General features: G+C 38.5%; 2 protein-coding genes across 3 annotated transcripts; one reads left to right on the top strand and one right to left on the bottom strand.

The window, feature by feature from the left end:
• Positions 1-4104: 4104 nt before the first annotated feature.
• TRIM50 (tripartite motif containing 50) lies at positions 4105-24001 on the bottom strand. Of its 2 annotated transcripts, none has more exons than XM_072428971.1 (8): positions 23867-24001; positions 17644-17754; positions 14831-15251; positions 14244-14339; positions 9121-9351; positions 7638-7660; positions 7428-7552; positions 4105-7227 (listed from the first exon to the last, which is right to left on the bottom strand). In XM_072428971.1, the coding sequence occupies exons 3-8, from the start codon at positions 15233-15235 to the stop codon at positions 6659-6661; spliced, it is 1449 nt and encodes a 482-aa protein (XP_072285072.1). In that variant the 5' UTR covers positions 15236-15251; positions 17644-17754; positions 23867-24001; the 3' UTR covers positions 4105-6658. The 2 variants fall into 2 exon arrangements, with proteins under 2 accessions (XP_072285072.1, XP_072285081.1); XM_072428980.1 differs by lacking the exon at positions 23867-24001 and adding an exon at positions 20303-20360.
• Positions 19851-24585, top strand: FKBP6 (FKBP prolyl isomerase family member 6 (inactive)). The gene is made up of 5 exons (XM_072428996.1): positions 19851-20134; positions 22111-22228; positions 23602-23691; positions 23792-23994; positions 24311-24585. The coding sequence occupies exons 1-5, from the start codon at positions 20057-20059 to the stop codon at positions 24455-24457; spliced, it is 636 nt and encodes a 211-aa protein (XP_072285097.1). The 5' UTR covers positions 19851-20056; the 3' UTR covers positions 24458-24585.
• Positions 24586-26558: the final 1973 nt, after the last annotated feature.

Raw genomic sequence — 26558 nt, 5'->3', positions numbered from 1 at the left:
GAGATCGGCATCTCTTTACCCTCTGGGTAGGAAAATGCCCCTTCTGCGCATGCCCGATCTCAGGCCTGCAAAGAAAGGGAAGCCAGGAGCCTACTGGGATGTGTGACGTAGGTATCCTGGCTCTGCTTCACCCTCTTTTTAAAAAAAAAAACAAGAATATTTTTACTTTATATAAAAGGGTTGTCTACCTTTTTATGTAAAGTTAAAACTTTAAGTTTAGGGCCACTTTAAATTGTTAAAGTGGAATGACAATGAGATGATATACAATATAAATTATAATATTGTTTTTAACCTACAAACATGTCAAATTTATTTTCCCTGAAACACCAATAAATTTCCCAAATTGGAACCTTGGAATTGGAAAAAATAAAATTTGCACCTTCACCTTGACAGAGCCCTCAATCCTTCATTAATCCGTTTTCATTCGGTTCCACGCTATTCCCTGATTTCTTCTTCCTCGGATGTAGGAATCACTGGGCAGCACCATCTCCTTCCTCTCCTTCCAGATTCTTCTTCCTATGTCATCCAATCCATACAATGCAAGATTGAGTGTTGTGGCTTCAGGAAAATGTAATAATAAAAGTGCCACATCTTACCGCGCATGCATGAAATCAGCACTTTTTTTCTGTTTTAATCTGTTTTAATTGGTTTTTCTAATAAAAGGGTAAACATGAAACATAGAACATTTGAGCTAGGATACATATTCAATATAAACAAAGCATTAAAAAATATTTTTAAAAAACGGGGAGGAGGAATAAGAAAGATCGACATTGAAGAAAAGCTCAACTGGTAATGTGCAGGAAGATCGCAAGTCAGATCTCAGGTGATTTGAGGAATGAAGAGAAAAAAGTAGAGCGACTCTTTGAACTTTAAAGGGGGTGGGATAGTTGTTCACACTACTGCATAACTATACTGTGCACGTATTATAAATTGGATTGAATTAGAAAATGTGTCAATCAACTTTTACTCTTGTTTCACACATTTTTTAGCTGGATCCAGTGTGAAAAATATTTGCATTTTGGGTATATTTTTGATGAATCTTGGGTCAAACTATATATAAATTCCTTAGTGTATGCAATTATTATATAAATAAGTCTGAATGTACGGTATATATTTGTGGAAGACTCAGGTCACTAATGCAGGGTCAGGATGTTGTGTATTCTGATTTTTAGCTTTTGTTTACGTATTATTGAGGCTCATCATACTTTTTACGTTAGTTTCTTTTGAGTTGTTCCAGTGAGGTGAATGTGATTCCAAAGCAAGCACTGTGTCAGCTTTCTACTCACCAGAAAATTGCTGACAACTGCAAACAATTTGGAAAACAGAAGCAGGTTTCTGTTCATGGAATTACAGGGTTTGGACCCTCCACACAAGACATCCTTGTGCTAAAGTGGTATTCCAGTTTTATAATGGCTCCGTCCTTTGATGGTGCATTGCATGTTTTATACATGTTCCCAGTCCAGGATCAAGCTGGTGCACTCAGCCAAACCAAGCAATTCACTCTTTCTTTTGGCGAGGGGGAACATAAACATTTTGTTCAGTTTTGATCTGAACTCCATCATCATGTCAGGACCTAACTATTTCTGATATTTTATCTAGATATTTCTGAAGGAGGATGGAATTACTTCCTATGTATCATAAAAGTGTAAACATTTTATTAATATGGAAAAAAGATCAAAGAATTGAAACATCTGTTATTCAGTTCGTGTGACCCCATATTGAAATGATATATCTGGTTTCTACATACAAGGCAGCCATTGTATGCATAGACACAGTATTATTCGGAATATGACCATTTATTTTATCTGGGCAATAGCTGGTACACTGCCACCACTTCTCTGTGGTATCATTACAGTCACATTTTTAAAAAAAATGGAGCTATAGAAGCACCAGTAAATATACAGTTTAAGGATGGCAATTTTAAAATTAGTTCCATTGCCCAGAGCAGAGCTGATTACAGCTTTCAGAATACCTGTGAAGCTAAAGTAAAATTGTAGTTGACATCCTGGAAGAAAGCTGAAAAAAAAACACTTATATATGAGCTGTTTTTTACCTGCCAACGGACTTTTGTGTGCATCAGATCCAAAGATTTAAATAGCACAGCACATCCCTTTCTGGCCCAATCTTTATCTGCTGCTCCTTATTTATTTTCATTTACAAGTCTCTTCCCTACTCATGTGACTGGACAGTGTAAGGAGAATAGGCACCGATGATCTCATGACTTTGTCACTTCTTCTGTATCTTAATATCAGCATGCCCTGAGTACTGCAGTGACATAAACTGGCTTCATGTGCTGTGGATGGGAAGTTTGAACTATTTCCTCTATGTCTACTTCCTCTAGGCACTAACAACATGTATAAGCAATGGTAGATGGAAAATACAGCATGCAGTTGGAATTCAGGTTTGGAGCAAAAGAGAGAGGTGGAGGGGAGGCAGAATAGACTTCTGATATTATCGATGATATTACCAGCTTGTTGCCTGTGTGTTCGGACCTGCGTTGGGATCGAATAATCCCACGGGGATCCCAGCGGTTGGCCCTTTGCCAGCCGCTCAGGCACCCACACTGCAGCACTGGTTTTTAAGAACCAGCATGTGACAGCTGGTGGCAATGAGCTGTAGTGTACCAATCACTGGCGCCCCCATTCAGTATTTGGGCTGCTGCGGGGACAAGCTACACATAGCCCCTGATTCATCAATGAAATAATGCAAGATCGCCAGTAAAAAGCTGTCGGATAAGCGCGGCTCCGTGCACGAGCTTTTTCAGTTGCTGAATAGCGCGATCGCGCACGATTCCGGATCGCTAATACGAATGCGCGAGCGATAATCCGATTTTGCTTGATGAATCAGGGGCATAGCGTCTCCCCCAAGGCAGCAGTATACCGACATGAGGAAGCCGTAACCGCACTGCAAGCCCATTGCTAGTGTGAACATAGTCTTAGGGAACATGCTGTTTTTGTCTATGAATTGGCAAGTCTGTACTACCTGTTGTGGGGATTAGCTTCAAATGCACTGACTGCAGAGAGGTACTTCAGACTTTAGTTCCAATTTCAGGGAGCTTTGCCCACTCTTATTCACAAAAGCACAAGGAAAACAGAGAAAAAAATCCAGTGTTTTCCTTTATACGGGATCACAGCATTACATGCAAAAAAACACAAACGTTAGCCTCCTGGCTCTGGTCTATCAGACCTAACTGTGGGGGACCATTCCCAGCATATAGACTGCACACACCCTTTGCAGCTGACCCACCTGGCTTCAGGCTGCAACAACCCCCTGATCCACAGAGCCATCATCAATTCCTGGCCTGGAAAAATGGAGGAGTGCCTGGCCCACCCATTCGTTCCAGGACACTCCGGGCCTGGATCCCAAATAATGTAACTCTACAACAATACAAATAATAATTGGTCGTACCGGTATATAGGCAAAGGTGAAGTAGATTATGCAAAACATCCTCTGAATTTGGCACCCCATCTTTCCTTCTTCTACACTGTTTAGAAGACCATGTTTTTTGGTAAGGTGAAGATGAGCTGTATGTTTTTATTGTTTCTTCTTAATGATAAATTATCACTTACAGAGAAGTAATTATTTTATGTATTGTTAGAACATCTCATGTTAAAAGGTAGTTGAGGTCAATGTAGAGCCTATGTTCAGACAGGTAGTTTTTGCGCCTCCCACCCCTAAAAAATTGTTACCATTTAAATCAATTGATTTGTTTATTATCCTGTTTTTTTTCATTTGCCTGCAGTATCATTGCCACAGGTTCAGACATTATGCTAAGCCTGGTTCAGACATCTAAGATTATTTAACCACTCCAGCTTGTTAGAAAAATTATGTAATTCTAAATAGGATTTAGAAAAAAAATTGCATCAGTTTCTACCGCAAGCATTCGCTTGCACAAGTATTTGCAATACCTGGCAGTTACTGCTCCTGGATGCCTACCAGCTGCCAGTAGGTGCCTAGGTGCAGTAATCACCTCTTTCTTTCACCAGGAGTCTGAACACAGCCTGATACCGGATATGAAAGCTGTAGCATCTTTATAACTTTTATAACATAATTTTGTGTTGTTTGAGAACAATATATAATAATAGTTTTAAAAAATAACAAGCTTCAAAGTGTAATTTATGTACTTTAAATTGTAATATTTTATTGAGGAATGTCATTCATTTTATTCACAGACAGTATTACAAAGCCTGAGATTTTCATGACACATCCCATAGAGAGATACATAAGTGTTATATTTCACGGTTTTTCTATATTAGGAAAAATTTCACATTCTTTTCTGTTTACATTATGATTCCAGCATTAGCCATATACAGTATTTCTTTATATTGATTATATTTACGTGCTATGAAAATATATTATTGCAGGAAATATATACCAGATTAACAGACATTGCTCCTTTGTTAGTTAAATGATAGACTGAACTAAGATAGCTGCAGCAAGTCACTTTGGAATATGAACTGTTAAATATTTTTTGTGCAAAGAGAAACAGATTTTACAAAAAACTGTAGTTTATTTCTTAAGCCCTGTGCCTAATATTATCTTTTATGATAGTGTCTGGGTAATACATTACAGTCATTATATAAAAATATGTCAAAATCATTTTTTTAATCAACCAAGCTATCTATGTATGTAATATTGTTTCTGCCACTGTCAAACATGTTTTTGCAATCATAGTCAGAATAAATAAATCTGAACCAAAAAAGAAAATTAAATTAAAAATTACATATAAAATTGAAATATATCAGAAAACCTGCATATCCTGGTCAGAATCCTATATGCTAATTCCTATATGCAGTTGATCCAGAGGCTGCTGAAAAAAAAAAGTTTAAAGTTCTACTTTTAAAATCCAATAATCAGGCAGGTCATTATTGCAGAAAGAGACAGGTGATATTCCTTTTACAATAACCCCTCCTACCTAATTGATCACTTCGGGTATCTGGAAAAAAAACTGAGCAGTGCATGCGCAGCATCAGCTTTTGTTGACAGAATACCCAGCAATCCCGGTTTCCCCCGCACGTTCCTGGAATTAATAAACTCCCGCACGCCTGCATGGGAGTTATGTCATCCTCTACAGCAGTGGTCCCGAACCTTTTGGAGCTCGTGGACCACTAAATCTACAGACTGAAAATCTACAGCCGTATATCGCTCAAAGGGGAAGAAACTTCCCCCAGAGTGATGTCATGGTGCCAGAACCCACCCACTCTCCCATCGCAGGCTCAGATCGGACACAATCCACCTACCTCCCTGAGCCTGCGATGCACATGGGAGACATGGTCTGCGGCTCTGGCCAGTGCGCTCCCACCGGCCAGAGTCGCTGACCAACGCTGGTCTCCGTGCTCTCGTGGCCCAGCTGTCAGACGGTCCCAGCCCACTAGTGAGCTGCAGACCGTTGGTTGGGGACCCCTGCTCTACAGGTAAAAAAGAAAGAAGAAGATGGCGGCACCCTGTGAGACAACGGGGACAAATAAGTATTATGGGTTTTGTTCTTTAAAGCATAGTTTACTTTTCTCTAACAACTTTTCTTCCAACTTAAGAAAGAGGGGCTTGGAAGACTTATGTGATGGTGGACCTTGGTGGCTACAAATGGATTGATGAAAAGTTGCCTAATTTAGGTTACACAATATACAGTAATTAGGGTTGATTATTCCAAGAAGATCCTCCAAAAAAAATTAAGTCTAATTACACTTTACTTGAGCCCATTATAGAGGGAACCATAATAATGTTACCACATATGTACAAACTCCTTCATTACCTTCCTTCATTAGACTGAAGTAACACTACAAATCCAAAAAAAAAATCATTTCAATTATTTTTACATATACATGTACAAGATCAACTTTATATGAATAACATTTCATTGTTTTTAATCTACAAAATCTTGTTTTTATATAGTTTTTTATTACATTTACCGGTTTTGCTACTTGTTGCACAATACTTTACAATGAAAATATTACAATCCAAGTGAGTCAGCCGACTCTTTAAAAAGAATAGACAATGCTTGTGTGACTGATAACTTATCTCAGGAGTTGTGAAGCAGTTAGGCAGTGTCATAGTAGTGGCCTATCAACCTTATCTCTAAATTACTAATCTCTACATATAATAAAATAGAAAAAAAAGAACAAATGTAAAAAAGTGAAAGTCATAATATAAATTACTTCAAGGTAAACACCACAATAAGAACTAAATAAGTGCTCACTAAAAGTACATTATACTTTCTATTATAAATTCCCAGCTCCTATTATTAAATTAATATTTTAAATAAATGTGTATTCTTTACTTATGACATGCAGGCAGTGTTTCTGGATACATTCATTTAGATGCTAAATATTAGTAGAATCATACATTACAAATACACAAGACCAAAAAATTAAAAACTTGTAAGAAGTAAACATCTAGAAAATGAATTAAAACAGTGCAAAATATATGAAACTGGCTTTGAAAAAGATCAGATGTTGTTTTTTTGGTATGTCTTATGTTTTGATCTATAGAGGTTAGAATAAAAACGTTAGAAATATTTGAGTAATCCTCTACTGTAAAAAACACATTTTGATTTGCTGTATTGGAAACACAGTGTTATCTGAAATAATAAGTAGAGTATTGAGTTGTACATATTATCCCAGGAAACAGTGTGCATTGTTTGAATAGATTTTGAAAGCATTCACATGGTCCTGACCTGTCTTTCTGGAGATGGCAGTATAAGAGGTTGAGGATTGGTTCCCCTCTCTTGCCAACACACATCCAGTACAGGGTACAACTTTCCCTGGAACGCTGCATGGAATGTATACAGCGGAATAAGCTCATCAGGGTTGTCCGCATTAAAAAAGGTCAACTGTCCCCTTTCATAATTCAGGAAGATACCAATGCGTTGTGGGCGAGAGTTGATGGGCAGTGTGACACTGGGAGATTTGAAGGCTTCATAAATGCGTCCTTCTTTTAGCCCTATGAGCCAGGCTCCTGCTTCTGGTGCTCTAATCATCTTTCCTTTGCGACTTACAGTTCCCTTCACCAAGCCTATTCTCCATTTTGGTTTGGTGCCGACAATCACTTCCCAGTAGTGTTTGCCAGTAGAAAAGCCACGTGTTGCCAGTACACAGCTGCTGTTTTCAAAACCCTCTGGATTGCTGCCACGGCGGCCTGCTAGCGATCGACACTGCACAATAGTGTCCCCCTTTGCCAACTCCAGAAGAGGGTGTGCAGTGAGAGGGTCCAGCTTCAAAATCTCTGGAGCTAAAAAGAAATTGGAAATAAGTACAGTGTTAGAATAAGAAATACTGACAGGACGTTCATTTTAAAAGTATAATTGATATTATTTATTATTTTTTTACGCATTATGTGAGTATTCAATTGCTTTTATTCATTATGGTTCTCTAGCTGGTGTTTCCACTTAATAAAGTAATGGTAAGCTTTACAACAAATAAAATCCTTACGAGGAAGAATTCTGCGTTGCAGGCGTTTCCATACTGTGAGTTTGATGTCATCTTGACGGAATCCGGGTTTGAAGGAGACAGCACTATAGGTTGTGTCCACGCTGCGTGGGCTTGGTGGTTGACAACTGCAGGGTTAAAATAAATGATTATTTCTAGAATTCTCTTTTCATACCTCCTATCTACATATTGATGGTGAATTGTGTCTCTTACCTGGATGTGACAGCAGAATAGTTCTAAACAAAGGAAGACACAGAAAGGAGGTTAGAGTGAGCTCAGATTAGGTATGCTTACCAAACATTTTTCCTTACAAAATCTGGATGTAATTAACTATAGAAATTGTTATCTTCCTCATCTAGAAAGAGGAATTCTTTCATGATGTTACAGGATTATAATATACCAGTGTTTCTCAACCAGGGTTCATTTGGAGATTGCAACAGGTTCTTTAAACAAGGAGCAGTTTGTAACTTTCAGGTCAGTTTAACAAATCCCAATGATCTTTTTTTATCTACATGGGTGGCAGCCTTCCCACTGGCCAGCAATATAAGAGGCATTCCTACTATTGAAAACAACACTCATGACTGTGAATGTGCACATGTGCAGCTCAGCTTTTTGTCAGATTTCTGGCGCGGTTAGGCAGGTACATTGCATTATTGCAGAAGGGACATCACCTGTCCCTTTCTGCAATAATGACCTACCTGATCATAAAAACTTAAATTTAAAATGCATATTACCTAAAACCAAAAAGTAAACTTGCTAATTTTCTTGATTTGTTTAATATGTTTTCAGCTTGTTAAGTTTGTTTTATGGCCTAGGGTAATAATTCTTTTTCACTGTACTAGCTGGAGGAATACCATTGTCAGTTTAGGACAAGAAGTGGTTAGAAGTACAGAACACCATACTTCTCTAAAATATTTTCTTATTTTTTTACACATGCTAAACTGAAAATGTTTTACCTTTTTATGTAGATCTTGTTAGTACCAGTTTGGACCCCTTTGTGCCTTCAGAAATGCCAAAATCTTTCATGGCATATATTCAACAAGGTGCTGAAAACATTAAGGATTTTGGTTCATATTTACATAATAGACTCAAAAAGTTACTGCAAATTTGTTGGCTGCAGATCCATGATGCAAATTTTATCCATCCACATCTCAAAGTTGGATTGAGATCTGTTGCTGTGGAGGTTATTTGAGTACAGTGAATTGATTGTCATAATAGAATGGACAAGATATTAAAAAGACTAAGGTACTCTGTATGTATGTATATATGTATAGCCTGGGAATCTTCTAGTTATGGAAACCCTATTCTTTAATGATCCAGTAAATATACCTATTTTTTAGTATCTGCTGGCAAGCTAAAAATACTGTTTGATATTGCCAGAAATTCTCCCATACTCTCTGCCCAAACTTACATAATTAATTTGTACTAAACTATATTTGAGGTCTACAGAACCTACAGAACAAAGTCCTTCTATTTTACGGAAAGAAATAGTTTTCCTGATTCCTACCTTTTTTCTGTTGTTCTGATACAGAAGAATGAGATGAGTAAGTGTTGTAATTCTAAGATTAGAAGTAGTCCACTGGTAGACTCACTAAGTATATAAGTGTATATATATATATATCTGCTGGCAAGCTAAAAATATATATATATATAATCCATTGTTGAGTGGGAAGTCTTACACAAATTCTTTTCTTACCCGAATAAAGTGCAGGTGATTCTCATTTCCCAGAATCTCCAGTTGTCTTTCTTTCCCCTGTACAGTTCTCAGGATTTCATTTTTCTGCTCCAATTGAATCTCAATGTTGCTGATGAGCTCTGTAGCTTTACTAGAGACCAGCTTCAGGAAGTGAGCTTCTTCTTCTGCAATGTATCTCTGGAGCTCCTGAAACTCCCTGCAGATTAGGCTCTGAAACACATCTGATTCATTCTGCAGAAAAAAATTAAGCAAAAATAATAACAATAAGATAATGTGATGACTAAAGCATTGCAGATATATATTCTTTATTTTCTTGTTTTACACATAAACATAATAGGAAAGTTTACCAGTAAGTTGCTTATTACAAACAGACCAGAATGGAGATCCAGCAACTGTGGCATTTGCTAAAAATAAAAGACATTCCAGAGGGTACACCACCAAGTTCATGTAAATGGAGGAGTGATCTTTACAAACAAGTCAAAACAAAAGCTGCCCATATAATTAATGCCAAAGTTATTTATGCCCAAATCATGCAATGGAATAATGATACCACACTATAAATAGAATAAAAAAAAGAATGCAGCAGTGTTATAAGAGAGTTATGTTGTGATAGCAATTCCAAAATACTTTACTGTTTGTATCTTATTCAATGGTTTTGCTCCATATTGCAGTGGATTATGGCACAATCAAAGACAAAAAGAAATCTGATAAAATGGTATCTGAATTGACTATATATTGCTTAAAGATTTTTGCTAGCTGTTTCTGCTTATGGAAAAAATAATCATACATATGTTAATATACATAAAGGCATATAAGGAACAATAGACATAAAATGCTGGTTTGTTTAGGCTCTCAGAGACTGGAGAAGATAAGACTATCATAAAAAAACCTGAATGATCCAGCAAACCTAGAATGGATTTCCTAAAAAATTATTTGCTATTAGTTGGCAAATGTTTTTAGTCCTGGACCAGATCCATCCAGGTATAATGGATCACTCAGGTCCTTCCATGAAAGTTCATCTTCTCCTGTCTTGAAGAGCTTTAATAAATCCCAAAGACAAATTAACAGATCCATAGTAGGTTTGACAAGGTAGATCTGGTCCATTAGGGGTAAACAACCACTACCTCTTACGAGGTTAGATTAACCTTGTTGTTTTGTACCATTAGATTGTTTGGACATTTTGTACCATTAAATCGTCAGACATTTTCCACAGGCAAGTCAATAAAACATCTGTCATTGAAAAATTAGGAAAAGTTGGCCAGTTTCCACCATTTGAATGTCAATAGGGCCTGATATGGTTTCAGAACAACAGAAATTAATGTTAACCTGATAACGGTTCAGAAAAATCCAAGCTGAAATATTTTGTCACAATTTGCAAAGTGTAAAATTTAATCCAGGAGTTCTAGAAATATAATTCTGTACAGGATATGAGACATTGGGATGTTTTTTCTTCTATTGTCCGAGGGTTGTTACACACCTTATGAAAGACTACTGTTACCCTGCCAGAGATGTCTTATCTCCAGCCTTATGAAGGAGAAGTCACAAGGACAAATGGCTTTCTGTTTCAGTGTGACTGCAACTTAATCAGTGTGTGTGGGATTGCCACAGCATTACAAAGTACACAATGAGCTCACACTACTTACAAAGGATATTTTAGTAAGCACCACGCACTTGTGAAATGGAAAGTTTTAAGAAATACTTTGCTCATTTACAAGAATGGTCTATTGTTAGTAAATATTGGTAAAGCAGAACTAAACCCTGTGTTACTCACCTGTCCCCATTACCTCACAAGGTGATGCTATATTCTTCTTTGTTCTCTTCCTCTTTCAGAAACCTTGATTGACTGGGCTGGGATGATGGCGAAGGTGTGGAGGAGCTTATTTATTCTCAGCATGCGCAGAGGAAACCGGTAATGCCGGGTATTCTGGCAGCCAAAGCTAACGCTACGCATGCACAGCTCTTTTTACCAGATGTCCAAAGTAATCAAGTAGGGGAGATTATTGCAGAAGGGACATTGCCCGTCCAATTCTGCAATATTGACCTGCTTGATTGTGGATTCTAAAAGCCGAACTTTTGCTTTAAATGTGGTCTAAAGCATTTGATCTGGAACTACAATTTCCACCTACCAATACAATTTTTTGAGGCTGGAGAGACAGATACCTTTATCCCCGGTTCATATCTATGTGGCTGCGATAGTGGCACCACATAGTTGTGAGTTGTGCCATTTGTATTATCTGAATGCTGTATTTTTTGTTTGCATTCACACCACAATGCGTGGCACATGCGGAGTCCTGCATTTCAGATCAGTCAGCACTGTACCTTTTGGTAGTATTATATAAAGAATAAATAGTAGAGTGGTGGTAGAATAGTGGTCGAATAAATAGCACCACAGTGTTTGTCTATTGCATTAAGGTGCTGTAAGTGCAAAGTACATATACAAAGGAAACACCTGTCATGCCCCATGGGCCACATATATGGAAAAAATGGTTAACCTTTTAACTATTTCTGTTTTTATTTCTCTCCCTTTATACTGGCTTTTTAAAATAACAAATCCAAAAATTCAGAGGCTGTTTGAATGGTTTAGTGAAATAAAAATTTATTTTTTATAGAGTTCTGATTATCAACTTATAAAAGGACAAGTGAAGAGGAAAAAAGGACAAATGGTATTGGTTTCAGATTAAGCAGTTGCTGGATTTTCATGTCTTGCCAGCCACTGCCTACATAAATACCTACATTTTCATTGGTGTACAAATGACATTCCACGTGGGTTCAGCGGCTTGTATTCCAAAAAATACCAGACAGTCCTCATATGTAAAAGGCAATTACAACACTAGACACTAATAGTAATAAGGAGCCAAATGTCTATTGCTGGTGTCTAATTTTTGAAATGGTTTCTGTAAAGTTCAATGAAGTTTTAGCTTTGCAAAAGATTTCTGAGTGTCACTGATCTTACTGCACATTAAGGTGTCCAGATCTGCATGTGTATATAGGTAATGTTATTAACATAATTATAATAATATACCAGTAGCTGCGGAATGATGCCATCCAGTACATGTTCAATCCATGTCTATTATGTTCCCCTTTTTAAATATACCGTACTTTCTGTGGGGGAATCAAAAATGCTTCTTACCTAACATGTAAGCAATGAACAAGTAAGCATTTCCACAAAGTTATTTACTCAAAGACACCAGACAAACTGCATGCATCCAAAAAAACTTAAAGGAGATCTAAAGCCACTGGCCTCAAACTAAGAATTTATAAAGAGAATCAAGCACACAATCGTATATGAGTAATACATTTTTATAATTTGTTCTTTAAAAAAGTGTTTGTTTATGTAGTCGGTCTGTGTATAGGCTGCTAGTGTTTTTTCCTACAAACACTAGAGGGCAGCAGGTCAGTTTCCTGCCTATAGAAAAACTACCTGCCTTATGATTCCTTAAAGTGGAAGTAAACCCCAAACTAAAATCACAGTTTGGGAGAAAATTTGCTAATCTCACTGTGCATGTGTGAGATTGGTAATTTTTTCCCTGTTGATGAAAGGGCTCCTTCTGCACATTCCCGAGCATCTCTGGCATGCGCAGAAGGAGCAGCCAAGAGCCTCTTGGTATGCCTGACATAGGTATCCTGGGAGGCACTGCTCTCCCATTCATTCTTGATTGCTTAGGCCAGAGGTTGGCAAACTACGGCCTAGCTGGTAGTTTGTCCTGGCCTAACGCCCCCTGGCTGATCCAGCTTAATCCCGGCCGGCAACCCACGATGGAGCAGGAAAAACTACCAGACTTGAAGCCGCCAGAGCTCCGGAGACGCATGCAGCTCTTGAGCCTCCAATATGTGGCTCCCTTCCCTATTTACCGCGGCCGGCGTTAACACCTCCGTCGCTGGGGTAAATAGGGAACATTCCCTCTCCTCTGTATGCATTGTGGAGGAGAGGGATTTCCCTTCAGGGGCCATTCTTGGTGGGGGGCAGAGCCATTAGGACAGGACTCGAGAGAGATTCTGGCCTAGTGTGCTCCTGCCTACCCCTGAAATGGCCTAGTGGCCAAAATATTTTGCTGACCTCTGGCCTAGGCAAACAAGAATTAGGAATTTTTAGAAAAAAAAAGGGTGTTGCACTTAAAAAAAAAAAAAACACAAACTAACAGAAGTCAGGAGAGGAAACAAATGCTGCTGTCGCTGTAAAAAAAAAAAAAAAAAAAAAAGAAGGTGCCAATCTTCCTGCCCATTCGCATGACAGAAAAGACAGAAGTCTTTTGGCTTTTTTGACTAATTTATTGAAAAAAATACACATTTTCACTATATATAGAAAGGTTGTCTATCTATATTTTTCTATCAATAAAAAATAGTGGTAATAGGCCCGCTTTAAATTGTGTATTGTCGATATGGGTGTTTCAGCACGTTGCAGCACAATGGGGTGGCTACAAATAAAGACTTTAAATGGAGCATGAATTATAGCCACACATTTGTCTAGGTTTATTTTTTTTCTGTCTATGGAATGATTTAAAACAATATTGTATTTTCAAGACAATAACATCTAAAAAGGCATGTCTGACAAATAAATTATATATGGGGCCTGAGAATATTAATTGCATACCACAACATATCATTTTTGGCATTATAGATAGTGAACTAAGCCTCTAAAGCATGATTTTTTGCTTGCACATGTCTGGATTGTTAACAAAGGTTCACCTCATTCACCAGTTGTGAATTATCCATTGAAGAGTAAAAATTCACATTGCTGAGTGAATAGCCTAAACTCCTTCAGTGGGTCTGATTTAATAATACACTTTCATCAGTAGAGCTGGGCAATCCAGCAAACCTGGAATTCATTTTCTTCAAAGTTATTTGCTAGCAAATGTTTTGAATCCTTGAATTTTAAATCCTTTACCAAATCCATTCCAGGTTTGCTGGATCACGCAGCTTCACAGATGAAAGTGTATCCTCTCCAGCCTTGGGGAGCTTTTTTAAATTAGGCCCAGTAAATCAACCCCATTGTCATTAATTTTACCCATGTGATTGTAATTTGCAGCTCTCACTTGCATCTCCCATTACCACTGAAAATAGCTATTTCTTTGAAAGATAACAATTGTTATAGTGCTGCATTGCTGAATGGTTTGCACACTTACTGTTATACGAGTCTTGTTGTTGATGAGTTTATTTATCTGCTCCTCCAAAGCCTTTTTGTCTTTCTGCAGCTCAGTCATCAGTGCGGACGCATCTTCCTGTAAATAATGTGATAATACACTATTAAGCATTAATTTGTGACTGTCATGCAAAATGTGTTACAAATAATGGAAAAGTGGTACGGCCAAATTATTATACAAATCAAAGAACTGGAATCTGAGCCTTGTACACCAGACTCTTGTCATACCAGATGATAATTCTAGACATAAAGTGGTTCAAGTTTTCAAGCTCTTCATTATTAATGCCGACATTAAACCAACAAAACATCACAAAATCTATAGATATTATCTTCAGATTAGGATGAATTCAGATGGGGAGATGTGATTGGTATACTTTGTGATTTTGTGGATGTTTTGGTTTTCTAATGGCACATACTTTTCAATCTTAAAGTTATCATTCATCCAGTTTAGTACAATTTTCCCCTGACTTGCCACATCAGAAAAGACAACTATTTTTCATTGGGAAAGAGGTTGGGGCACAGTATATATAATAAATTAATTATTTATATCATAGATGTGTGTATTCATACCTTCATTCGACTATATACACTTGTGAGTGGTGTGATGTGGTGATGCTTGTGGTCACCAATAGTGCCGCAAAGGCCACAAATAATTTCTTCATCTTGCTCGCAGTACAGGCTGAGGGGGTTATGGTGATTTGGACATGTCTCGGTTGTAGCTTGCTCCTCACTCAGTATCTTTATGGTCTCAATAAGGCGCTTTAATGTAACATTGGGAGGTGAGGAACTGTAGTCCACTTCCTGGCGACACACGGGGCACAATAGAATGATGTGGGATTCCTTCATTAATCCCCATAAACAGTCCCTGCAGTAGGAATGTCCACACTGTAGCATGGCTGGGTCTTTAAATACCTCCAGGCATATCGGACAAGTCAACTGGTTCTCCAGTATAGGGAGTTTTATATTACAAGCCATCCCTCTCAGTGTGGATCTGCAATATAACAACAGTGGGTAAACATCACATTACCTTGTTTTGCTAGAAAAAAAACATACCGTTCTTATCAACTCCTTGCCATTATCCTACAAATGGGTTTGATTATGAAGTAAACCTGCGTATCTCTAATGGTGATTGTACATCTTATCTGCATATAACTAAATAGAATGTACAATACAAAAACAGTGTTACAGAAAATTAATATGTGCTATGGATTCAGCATCTTCTTATCGTAAGAAGACATGAAGTGAACAGAATGTACAAAATGTTATTCTGTTTATAGGCCCCATTCAGTATTCTGGGAATTCTAAAAGAGATGTCAGAGGTACTGAAAGTAGCAGAAGGGCCAACCAAACCAACCATTTTTTTCCACTACACAAACTTGCTACAGGTTTAGGGCCAAATGCAGGGGGTTAAATCATATATCTTTCAGGACTCCGGGCATGAGATCTAAGCATGTTTTCACACCTCAGTATGAAAGCAGCAATGTGGCTCTGTGACTAGTGCTCGTCTGTGATCCTCTAAGACATTGGTCCCCAACCTTTCCCACTGCAGGGCCCGGTAATATAGAATAAAATTTTGTCGCGGCCCGCTATATGTACAGCTTACACTACTCTGCTATTCTCGGCCTCCTGTCAGCACACTAGCTGAGAATCGCAGAGTAGAATAAGAGAGCCGGGGTGCTGTCAGGTGGCAGAGCTCCTGGGCAGAGAAGTGTAAGCCTTACATACATTGCTCTGCCATTCTCAGCAGCTCCTGTGTAAGCAGTTTGAGGAGAGCCGCCTGCATTCCCGCTAGTTGTGCTCCTGCTGTTACACTGTCACTAGCTTTGGAGCAGTGTTAGGAGGGCCATCGCTTCCACCTCCTGTAATTGGCGGCCCCCCAACTCAGCAGCCACAGACCAGCACCGATCTGCGGTAGGGGGGTTAGGGACCACTGCTCTAAGGGAAAGAGACAATGGGCCTGAGATAAAGCTCTCCAGAACTGGAGAAGATACACTATCATCAGTGAACCTGGGTGATCCAGCAAACCTAAAATGAATCTGGCCCAGGATTGAAAAAATTTGCTAACAAATAGCAAATTACTTTTTCACAGATGAAAGTGCATCTTCATCAGTCTTGGGGAGCTTTAATCAATCAGGTCCAATGAGTAGAGCCCTGTGTAATATGTCAATGTTTAATAAATACAAGGCAATAATAAAAAGAGAGCTTGGAATTTTTGCTGCAGTAATTGCAAAAATCCGATGTATGCAATTTTTTATACTGAGCATGACACTTCAGTTTTAGTGACAGGGATCAGGGGTGTGACAAGCAGTGCTTGTTTCCCAGGAATTACCAAAAAACACTGCACTTTCAAAGTGTAATGTCAAGCAAATAATACAGCAACAATTGTCAGATTTGTCAGGCTCAAATGAAACAAGCTAAATACATGTTTGTATTAGTCTAATTGTGACTTTTCTATTTTATTTAAAAAAAAAGATTAAAAAAAAACACATGCATGGATCAGACGGTATTAGTCTCTGTTTGCTGTATACGTGGTTTGATTATATGCAATATGTTGGACTCCTATTAACAGACCACGTTTTTTGTATGCTAGTACCTAGTCTTAAACGTCCAGGAGGTTGTCTTATTTGTTTTATCATTATTATATTCTTTTGTCTTTTTATAAATATTTGTAATAATTAAAGATTTATTTTGAGTTTATTATTTATTTATTTAATGTCCCACTGTATATAAAACTATGTTTTTTATTCTCTAGAATGTACACGGAACTGCACAATTGTTACACAACCCCTGCATCCAGAGTGAACATTTATTCTTAGTTATTTCAGATCCTGTATTACCCTACTCAAGAGACTAAAACTTAACAATGAGCTCTTCTTTTTACCATTTTTATCCTAACATAGAAAACTGGAATAACTGCAATATATTTTCCAGGTCATATATTTTGGTAAGTTTCCAATAAATAAATCAATGCACAAAAAAAAAACCTACAAACCATCAAATCTGAACCTTCTTTTACATTAGGATGATAAAAGCTGAAATCTGATTAGTTGCATTAGGTAAGGGCACCTTATCGTTCTGTGTAATGTTGGAAATTCTAGTATACAAAACTAAGGGGTATCTTTAAAAAACAGTGAATGAGACAATCATGAAACATTTACTACAGGTGAATCTTTCTGGTAGTTTAAATTACAGTGATGAATTCACCTGCAGTAAATGTCTGATGACTGTCATATTCACTGCTATATAAATGTACCACTAGGTGTTTGGATATTTGGTTTTAAAATGTAAAAGTTTTTTTTAAATCAGACAGGTGCTTTTAAGGCTAGATAATGGTTTTATGCCTCTATAAGTTACATATTCACCCTCAGAGTGTAGAAACATACCTGTTTTACCAAGGAGCAGTCAGTCTGTAGGAATGTGCAGTATACGTCTGGGTACTGACTCCACCAGCACCTTATCTGTTGGTCATGTGAGGCGTGCTTCATGTACGTGTTCTAGAGGTGAGGAGGTACCAAGAGGAACAATCAGATTGGATAACACAAACCAAATAATAACCATGAAACTATTAGCACTGTAAACAGTAGAATATTTTTTACCAATACAATTAGGGGTGTGTCTCTGATAAGGCAGCATGAGAATGCAAATGTTTATGAGAGGAAATGTAAGAACTTTCTGGCAGCCTCCTCAATTTCCGCCACTTTGCTGGTTTGTAGACATTGCAGCTATCCAACATTTCCAGATGTGTGAATGCCTCCTGCTGCATGCTGCGGTTCCTCCAGCCGTCCCATTAATAACTACTGGACTGCTAGCCAGACAGATAATCCACAGTGTGCAGTGGGATAGCAGATATTTGCAGCCACCAATGGTGAGTGAGTAACATGGACGCAAGACAGTGAAAAGGTAAGTATGTTGTATCTATTACACCATGTAGGCTTCATTTCTTAAAGAGAAACTAAACTCAAAAGTACCCCATAACAACAAAAATACACTTATCCTCAATCCCGCAGGGAAGTCTGATCCATCTGGAGGTCTCTTGCATTGGGTCCCGCGTCGTCCCGGAACCCGTCTTTAGGCCGGCACTCCAGGCGCCACCAACTTCTCCTCTTCTTTTTCCTACGTCACCCGACCCAGGCGCGAGATCGGGTGAGGTAGATGGGAAAAAAACTTGCCGGTCTCACTGCGCATGTGTGAGATCGGCAATTTTTTTCCTTTTGACAAAAGGGCTCCTTCTGCCTGAGATGCTCAGGCATGGCCAGAAGCAGCACCCAAGAGCCTCCCGGAATGCTTGACATAGGTATCCCAGGGGGCTATAGGATAGCCTAGATGATCAAGAATTGGGGTGCAGTGCTGCACCCCAATTCTTTAAAAAAAAAGGGTGTTGCACTTAAAAAAAAAAAAAAAAACAACAGAATTTTTACTTTACATAAAAGAGTTGTCTACCCTTTATGTAAAGTGAAAATTCAGAGTTAAGGTATGCTTTAGGTCACCCTGTCACTTCAATAGCATTCATGTAATGAGTAAGTGTAAAATGAACTTATCACAGAGACCACATTAATCACCCTGACAATACCATCATCTGTTTCTCACATCAGAAGGATGGTGCTATCTTTACTCTCACACTTATGCAAATCCTAAAGCCTGTGCAGTTCTTAGGTTCACAAACGATTGACACAGACAATACCCTACCACCTTCTCACCTGTAAGAGGAGACTGTGGAAATCTTTGCCTGCAGCAAACTGAAAATATCATCTTAACCTAGACAATATCACCTGCCTGGGGCTACCTTGTGTCAGGAAAACAGGAGATAATCCTCTCAGCAAGCAATCAGCAATTTAAGTGTACCTGAACTCAGGAGAGAGTTTTTGTGCAGGATTACAAAAGTTTTCTTTTATTTATGTGTAGTAGCTTCATTCATTATTGAATTGACAGGCCAGGGTGTGACTACATACCCCCATCTAAATCAATCAATTCCTATTCTATTCATGGAATCTATTCAGGAAATCTGTAACAGGGGATTATTTTCTGGAACTCCCGGAGATGTGACAGTGACAGTAAGCTATGTCTTCCAGCCATGAAAGAAAGAAAGATGGTGCTACCCAGGCCTGATAATAAAGCTCTCCAAGGCTAGAAAAGGTACACTTTCATCAGTGGATCTGGGTGATTCAGCAAACCTGGAATGGATTTCTTAAAAGTCATTTGCTATTAGCAAATGTTTTCAATCCTGGACCGGATCGATTTCAGGTTTTCTGGATCGCCCAGGTTCACTGATGAAAGTGTATCCTCTCCAGCGTTGTAGCACTTTAATAAATCAGGCTCTGTGTTTTCTTCTGCAGTCAGTCACTTCAGGTGAGTATGTGGAAGGTAACAAGTAGCTGTACCTTTTCCCTCACTCAGGATTTCTGTAGAACCTTACAGAACCTCTGTAAGTGATAAATGGAGAAGTCACAGACCACCATAGAATTTATTATAATGGCCTTTCCCTTACATAGAATATGTGACTGACAGGGTCTCTTTATATATGATGTCAGCAAACAAGCTTTCCAATATTTATTAGAATATGCACATAAATTAAATGATATTACACTTTTAAGCACCCATGGATAACGTGGTGATTGGTTATAACACCTTTCACATGTATTCTACGGATCACACACTGATTTGTCCCCATTTGTAACCCGTAGGGAAAAGGCGCCAGCTGATTGGTTGATAACAGTAGAGCGGCACGCGCTGGGGTGCGCAGAGCGCCGGAATACGGGAGAGGTCACGTGGTGCAAGCTGAGAGAAGCGCTGGGTGCCATGGAGATAGGAGAGTCTGTGAGAGGAATCCGCGGCCATGCTTGTACCCCGCGGGGCCGGGACAACACAGATGGCATGGTGAGGCCGCACACCGACTATGGGTCATGTTATGTAAGGCTAGGCCCCATCCTTCCCCCGCGTACAAGCTGGAGGGGTGTTGTCACAGGCCATTTCCTCACACATAGCAGGTTTCCTGTCAAAGGGCTCTACCTGTATGTTTAACCCCCTTGGGTCTAATAAACTCACCTGCTACAATAATGGTGTTCATAGTATGACACAGAGCAGTGCAGTCCTACTGGAAAATGTCAATGACCAGTGAAATGTTTGTTCTATGGCAGCCACCATAGACTGGTCACATGACCTAGGTGGGTGTGGCACTCAGAGTACTGCACATCCCATGCTCCCCCATACATTGAAGCCCCAGGAATTTCTCTTTTATGGAGGAACCAATCACATTGGTTATGGTTGGTGTAGCTGAAGTGATGAGTGAACATGATTTTAAAGTTCCATTTTTAAGGTGCTGTGATCAGGCAGGCCATTATTACAGAAAAGGGCAGGAGATAATACTTTTGCAACAATCCCTGCCCTGACTGCTCTGGGTTTCTGGCAAAAAAAGTTTCCTGGCTCCTCTGCATGTGTCGGAAGTTTTGACATCCCAGCCCAACCAATCAGGATGGCCGAAGATCGCAAGGGAAGATTGCGGTGACATGGGAGGTTATGATGAATTAAGCTGAATTTTAGGCAGATAGATGGCACCAGTGTTGCTCTATAGTCATTAGAATTTTTACCTATAGATCCATAAAAAGACTAATGTTTATAAGAATAAGAGTATGCTTCATAAGTGTTCTTACATTCTTTTCTGTTCTGTGTTGCCATCTTCATTTGCATTTTTTTCACTTGCTGGTTTTGGTTTTCTGGCATGTTCCCCCTCATGGAAGTGTTGGAAGCTGGATTTCAACATAGAGTATTTTTTTTCTTTTAAATAAAAATATTTTTGTCACGTTTAGCTTTTAATACATGTGATGTGGGCCTGGCATCTAAGCGGACCTTTTGTTTTTTTGGAAATATCTGTTTAAAAAGGAATTTTGAAAAATCCATGATCCGTCAGGTGGTTATTGCAGAAAGGGACAGACGATGTCCCAGCAATACCTGTTCTTAGTTTCCTGATCACTGAGCTGTACAAGAGCTGCCCTGATGCCCCTTAGAGAGGAACTAAACTCAAAAATGCCTATAACAAAAAAATACTCTTACCTTCAATCCTGCAGAGCAGTCGATCAGTCTGGAGGTGTCTTCCATCGGGTCTCGTGTCGTCCCGGCATTCATCTCCAAACCGGCGTGCCGGGCACCGCCATCTTCCCCTCTTCTTCCGGGTACTTCTTCCTATGTCACCCGACCCAGGTGCCAGATCGGGTGATGTAGGTTAGAAAAAAACTTGCTGATCTCACAGTGAATGCGTGAGATCTGCAAATTTTTCTCGTCTCACAAATACGCTTTAAAGCAGACCTAAACTCTACTTTTTTTACTTTACATAAAAGGGGTAGACAACCCTTATATAGACAGTAAAAATGTAATTGAACTTTTTAAAAAAGAAAGTCTTGATTACCACGGTGATCAAGACTGAATGGAAGCACTGAGCCTCCCGGGATACCTACGTCACGCATCCCAGGAGGCTCTTGGCGGCTCCTGGATTTGAGATCCTGGATTGGTCCTGGACTTGTGATCTGAACCCTGCTTGAATTGAGCCCCATACAGTTACTATTCCAATATCCAATGAGCATACCCCATTAGACATTGGAACAGCAGACAGGGTTTAGCAAAAGACCATGAAACCCAATAGTATTGGGGTTCAAGATCAAAGGAACATATAGCAGAACCAAATCTGGTGATCTGAGACAAGACTTCGAGTAATGGCATATAGGCGTTTGATGTGCATTTGTAAGGTCTGTTAGATGTAGGTTGACAAAATCCATTTAGTTTTTTATTGAGCAGTGCTCATGGGAGTTTAAAGTCTGTGCACCTTGTTAAAAAAAATAATTCTTTTTAAATTTTCTTAGTCTGTGTTTGAAAAGTTGGCCCTGAGCATGCAAGATGTGTCAGGAGACAGAGGAGTGTTAAAAGAAGTCATCAGAGCTGGATGTGGGGAGACCGTTCCTCCTGATTCATCATTAATTGGTATGTGAAGCAAATATACTGAGGATTATATAGCACTAGTTGGCATTTAGTCTCAGGGATTTTGATGTATGTGAACTGTAAACTACTTGGACACTGCCACAAAAAATGTTGTATGTTGAAGCTGAAATTCAATTCAAGCCTGTCTTCTTGTGGAACAGATTACCCATATGAAATTATAGTACAGGGAAACCAGCAAGACGAACCTGAACTTAGTGAAAATGGTTGCTATCACTTTCAGTGGTAAGTGTGGGATGACTGCTCTAACAGGAAGTGCACTACAAGGTTTGAAAAGTCAATGCAATGCCAATGTTTGCCATGACAAAGTGCTGTCACTGAATGTGAGTCTGTGAGTCATTGCTGGATGGACATCTATTGCATTGTAAGTTGTCAACCAGCAGGTGATGAAACTTTAAAAAGGATTCCACTAAGAAGAAGCCTGGAATGAGAATACTACTTCAGACAACATTTATAGTGCACATAGTCTGTGTGATGAGCAAATAGTTTTTTTATCTATTTTTCCCTAGTCTTTTTAATATGTAATCTGATGGTTCGGTAACACCATCTTTCTGTTGCTTATGTAAAATGCTGAATGAGTTTAAAGAAAAAAGCCATTATGGAGGTGGTTTTCATAACCATTTTCCCAATTTTTACCACCTCCCCATTATTATCTTCAGACTGCAGATCAATTAAAGTCTATCTATAACTTGCATATGCTGTCAAAATAATACAAAATGTGAACTGTAAAGAATGTTCACAGCAGATTTAGCCTTTCACAAGGTGAAAGCTGGGATTTTAATGGCAATAGAGCATTTTAATAAAATCTAATTTAAAACTCTAGTCTGTGATTTCAAACAATAACACAAACTAAGTCATATATATAGCTCAGGTAAATTAAAAAAAAAATTAAGAGTCTCCTACCAAATTCAGTGATCGGGATTAAAGGACCATTACATTTTCATGGTTGATTTTGGAATAAAAATTTCAACTAGATATATTGTTGTACTTAGGACTTTATTTGTTTGCCAATTCTTTATTGAGGCCATTTTCTTTAGACAAATGAATAGGTTCTGTACACAGACAGAAATACTTATCTTCTGTTTAGCTGCTGGAAGTCAGTTACATTTATCAGAGATGTGTTTAGCAATTGTTAGCAATGCAGCCAAAGTCACAGACATTGTCATTTATCATGAATTTGCAAAATGACTTGTGTCGCTTTTCCTATTGAGATCCCTTTGACATAATTAATGCTTGGATTTCTTCTGCTACAAAATAGGGCATTCCTGTAAGTTAACAAATCCACTACCCTTTATTTCTGTGTTATATAATATTGTTTTGTCATGCACCTACAGATAATTTTTTTTATACCCCCACAGTAAAGTACTCAGGATACTTAGAACATTCTGATAAGCCCTATGACACAAACTGGTTTCATCGAAACCCCCGGCTTATGAAACTTGGAGAAGGTAAGGCCTTTGTTAACAAAAAAAATGTGAAAAATATATATTGATGTTCTACCACAAAGGTTACCATATTGGATATCTCTTGATACACTTTTTGTTGCAGATATTACTCTTCTAGGTATGGAGGTTGGTATACTGACAATGCAGCGGGGAGAGTTATCAAGGTTCCTTTACTCACCAGCTTATGCATACGGTGCATTGGGTTGTCCTCCACTTATTCCTCCCTCTGCTACTGTGATGTTTGAAATAGAGCTTCTTGACTTCCTTGATACAGCAGAATCTGATTCTTTCTTTGCTCTGTCCTCGGTAAGTTGTTCCTTCTGCAGAAAAAGTTTTAATACAATTTCTTGTTTTTTTTTCCCCTTATGCCTTGTATACACTGTGTGTTGTACTGTCTGCTTCCTATAGTGACCAGTACAAAGCACCGTCTGATGCTTCCATTGAAAAGCACAGTGTGTTGCTTTATTGTTCTGCTGTTTGTATTTTTGTCAGTTTCTGTGAGTGCTTCATGTAGTGTATAGGGAATGAGGTAAGCCTCACAATGGAACAAAATTGTTATTTTGCTTCTGCTGTAAACAGCTGACATACACTAAATACATACATTAAATTTTTTGCTTTGCAGAACCATCGAGCAGCCTTTCCTGTAGAAAAGGTCTTGGAAATTGCTACTACTGAGAGAAAGTTTGGCAATTACCTCTTCAAACGAAATAGATATGATGATGCCAAGGATAGGTACAAACGGGTAAGTATTATTTCAGTAGGGAGGTAATGGAGGGGAAGCATTCAAACACACTGGATAAAAATTACCATACACACTACACAATATTTTATTAGATTAGACTTTATATTTGAATAAAAAAAATCTAATGTAAAATACATGTAAACAGAATTTGATAATTTGAGATCAGTGTATTGTTCAAGAATGTTTAAACCACCATTGAGCCAAAACCTAAGAATCATCAGACATTGGGAGTATTCCCTGCAGTTTGCTATAAAATAGCTTTGCTAGTTTTTAAGGTGCACCTGTTGGCTGGTGGTTACTGGGGAGCACTTCTGGCTAAATGTTGGATTTGCTGGTCAGTTGGTGTACAGCAATAATCCAGGTATACGATCCATAGCAAGAAGATAATTGTACCTTTGGTTGGTCATGTTACCATTGACTAGTGTGTGGTCAGCAGTTGGCTGTGCAGCTTTGCACTAACTTCCTGGCAAGAATTTTATCTTTAATATTTTTTCCCCGTGCGATTGAATGGATTTCCCCAGGTTGCAGGATTTATCCTGTATTACAAATACATAGTGGATGATTAATTGGCTGTAACTCTGTTTGGCCTGACTATGTGTTTATTTGTATGACCTTGATGTGGAAAGCTTATTCAAGGACTGTAGTGAGTGGTTCACTGTACTGTGTAAAGCTGTATCCTCCTAGAATTATAGGAAAACAATCAAACTATAATTTAAATATACCCATCTTAATCCTGTTTCACTAAAAGAGGTAAATATTGGTATGCATACATACAGTCATATGAAAAAACGCTATGGAAGTCTGTGTTTTTTGTAACATTCTTGGACATACAGATATTTAATCTCAATTTTAACAATACAGTACAATTCAAGTTCAATATAATTCAAGTAATATAACTTAAACAATTTAAACTGAAGAAAAGACTTTTCAAGATGTTCTGAAAAATGTAATTCTACAAAAGTTAAGGTTCTGGTGAGGAATAAATTAGGACACCACCACATTTATTTCCATTGGGTAGAAGTCTATCAGCATGGCACATCTTGACATGGCAATATTTGGGTACTCTTCCTTGCTAAAGCGCTCCAAATCAGTCAGATTGTGAGGACATCTCTTCAGGTCACCCCACAGATTTTCTATTAGATGTACATCTGGGTTATGGCTGGGCCATTCCAAGACTAATTTTCTTCTGGTGAAGTCTTTATTGATTGGAATGTATGCTTTGGGTCATTGTTGTAGAAAGAGGTAATATTCCTCTTCAGCTTTTTAGTAGATGCCATGTTTTTGGTCAAAAGTGACTAGTATTTGAAACTGTTAATTCTCTCCACCTTGACAAAAGCCACAGTTCCAGCTAAAGAAAAGCAACCACAGAGCATGATACTGTCACCACCAGGCTTTACCATGGGGATAGTGTTTTTGTTGGTGGGTTCTGGACTATGGGGTAGGGTTGCAATTTACAAAAAAAAATCCATCAAGTCTCCCAAAAGCATGTGGGAAAATGTGTTATGGTGTGATAAGACCAAGGTTTGGCCACACAAACGTTAAAAAATTTTATTCACTATGAATACATCTAGTAAACTTACCCATGTTTGCCTTATGTTGGCTTTCCTAATTCCTAAACCAGGGAGGACAGTATGAACCTCTGTCCTCTGTATGTCAGACCTTTTTTTTCACAGTGTTGTCAAGGTGGGAGCTTGTTGGTCATGAGAAAAAAATAGGCTATTTATGCCATATGTAAGGATTTTCTATTTTTAGGTAGCAGAGGGAGGGTTGATGGGTAATAGAAACTTGTTCAGTGGTAATTTTTAAACGATCTCAGTTGTGAGAGACTTTGGAGGTTGCCAATACTGATCAATCTTTAGATAATTAGGGTAATTCTAGTTCCTTTGCTGTCATTCTTTTGGCCTAAGTGTTTTCTTTACCACTTACATAGATGATGAATTATGACACTTTGTAGCAAAATTGTTTCAGGTTTGTGTGTAGCCTAACAACTAGAATGGCAGCCTATACTTCTTTTATGACAGAGTCGCTTTTAAACAAAAAAAAACTTAGTAGGTGAATGGTGTAGCCCACGGGTGTCCAACTTCAGTCCACAAGGGCGAGGATTCACACTATTTCTTAACTCACTGCT

The sequence above is a fragment of the Pyxicephalus adspersus genome, chromosome 1, assembly GCF_032062135.1.
Source record: "Pyxicephalus adspersus chromosome 1, UCB_Pads_2.0, whole genome shotgun sequence".
In the NCBI taxonomy this organism is placed as follows: Eukaryota; Metazoa; Chordata; class Amphibia; order Anura; family Pyxicephalidae; genus Pyxicephalus; species Pyxicephalus adspersus.
This window is presented reverse-complemented; position numbering and strand designations above follow the sequence as displayed.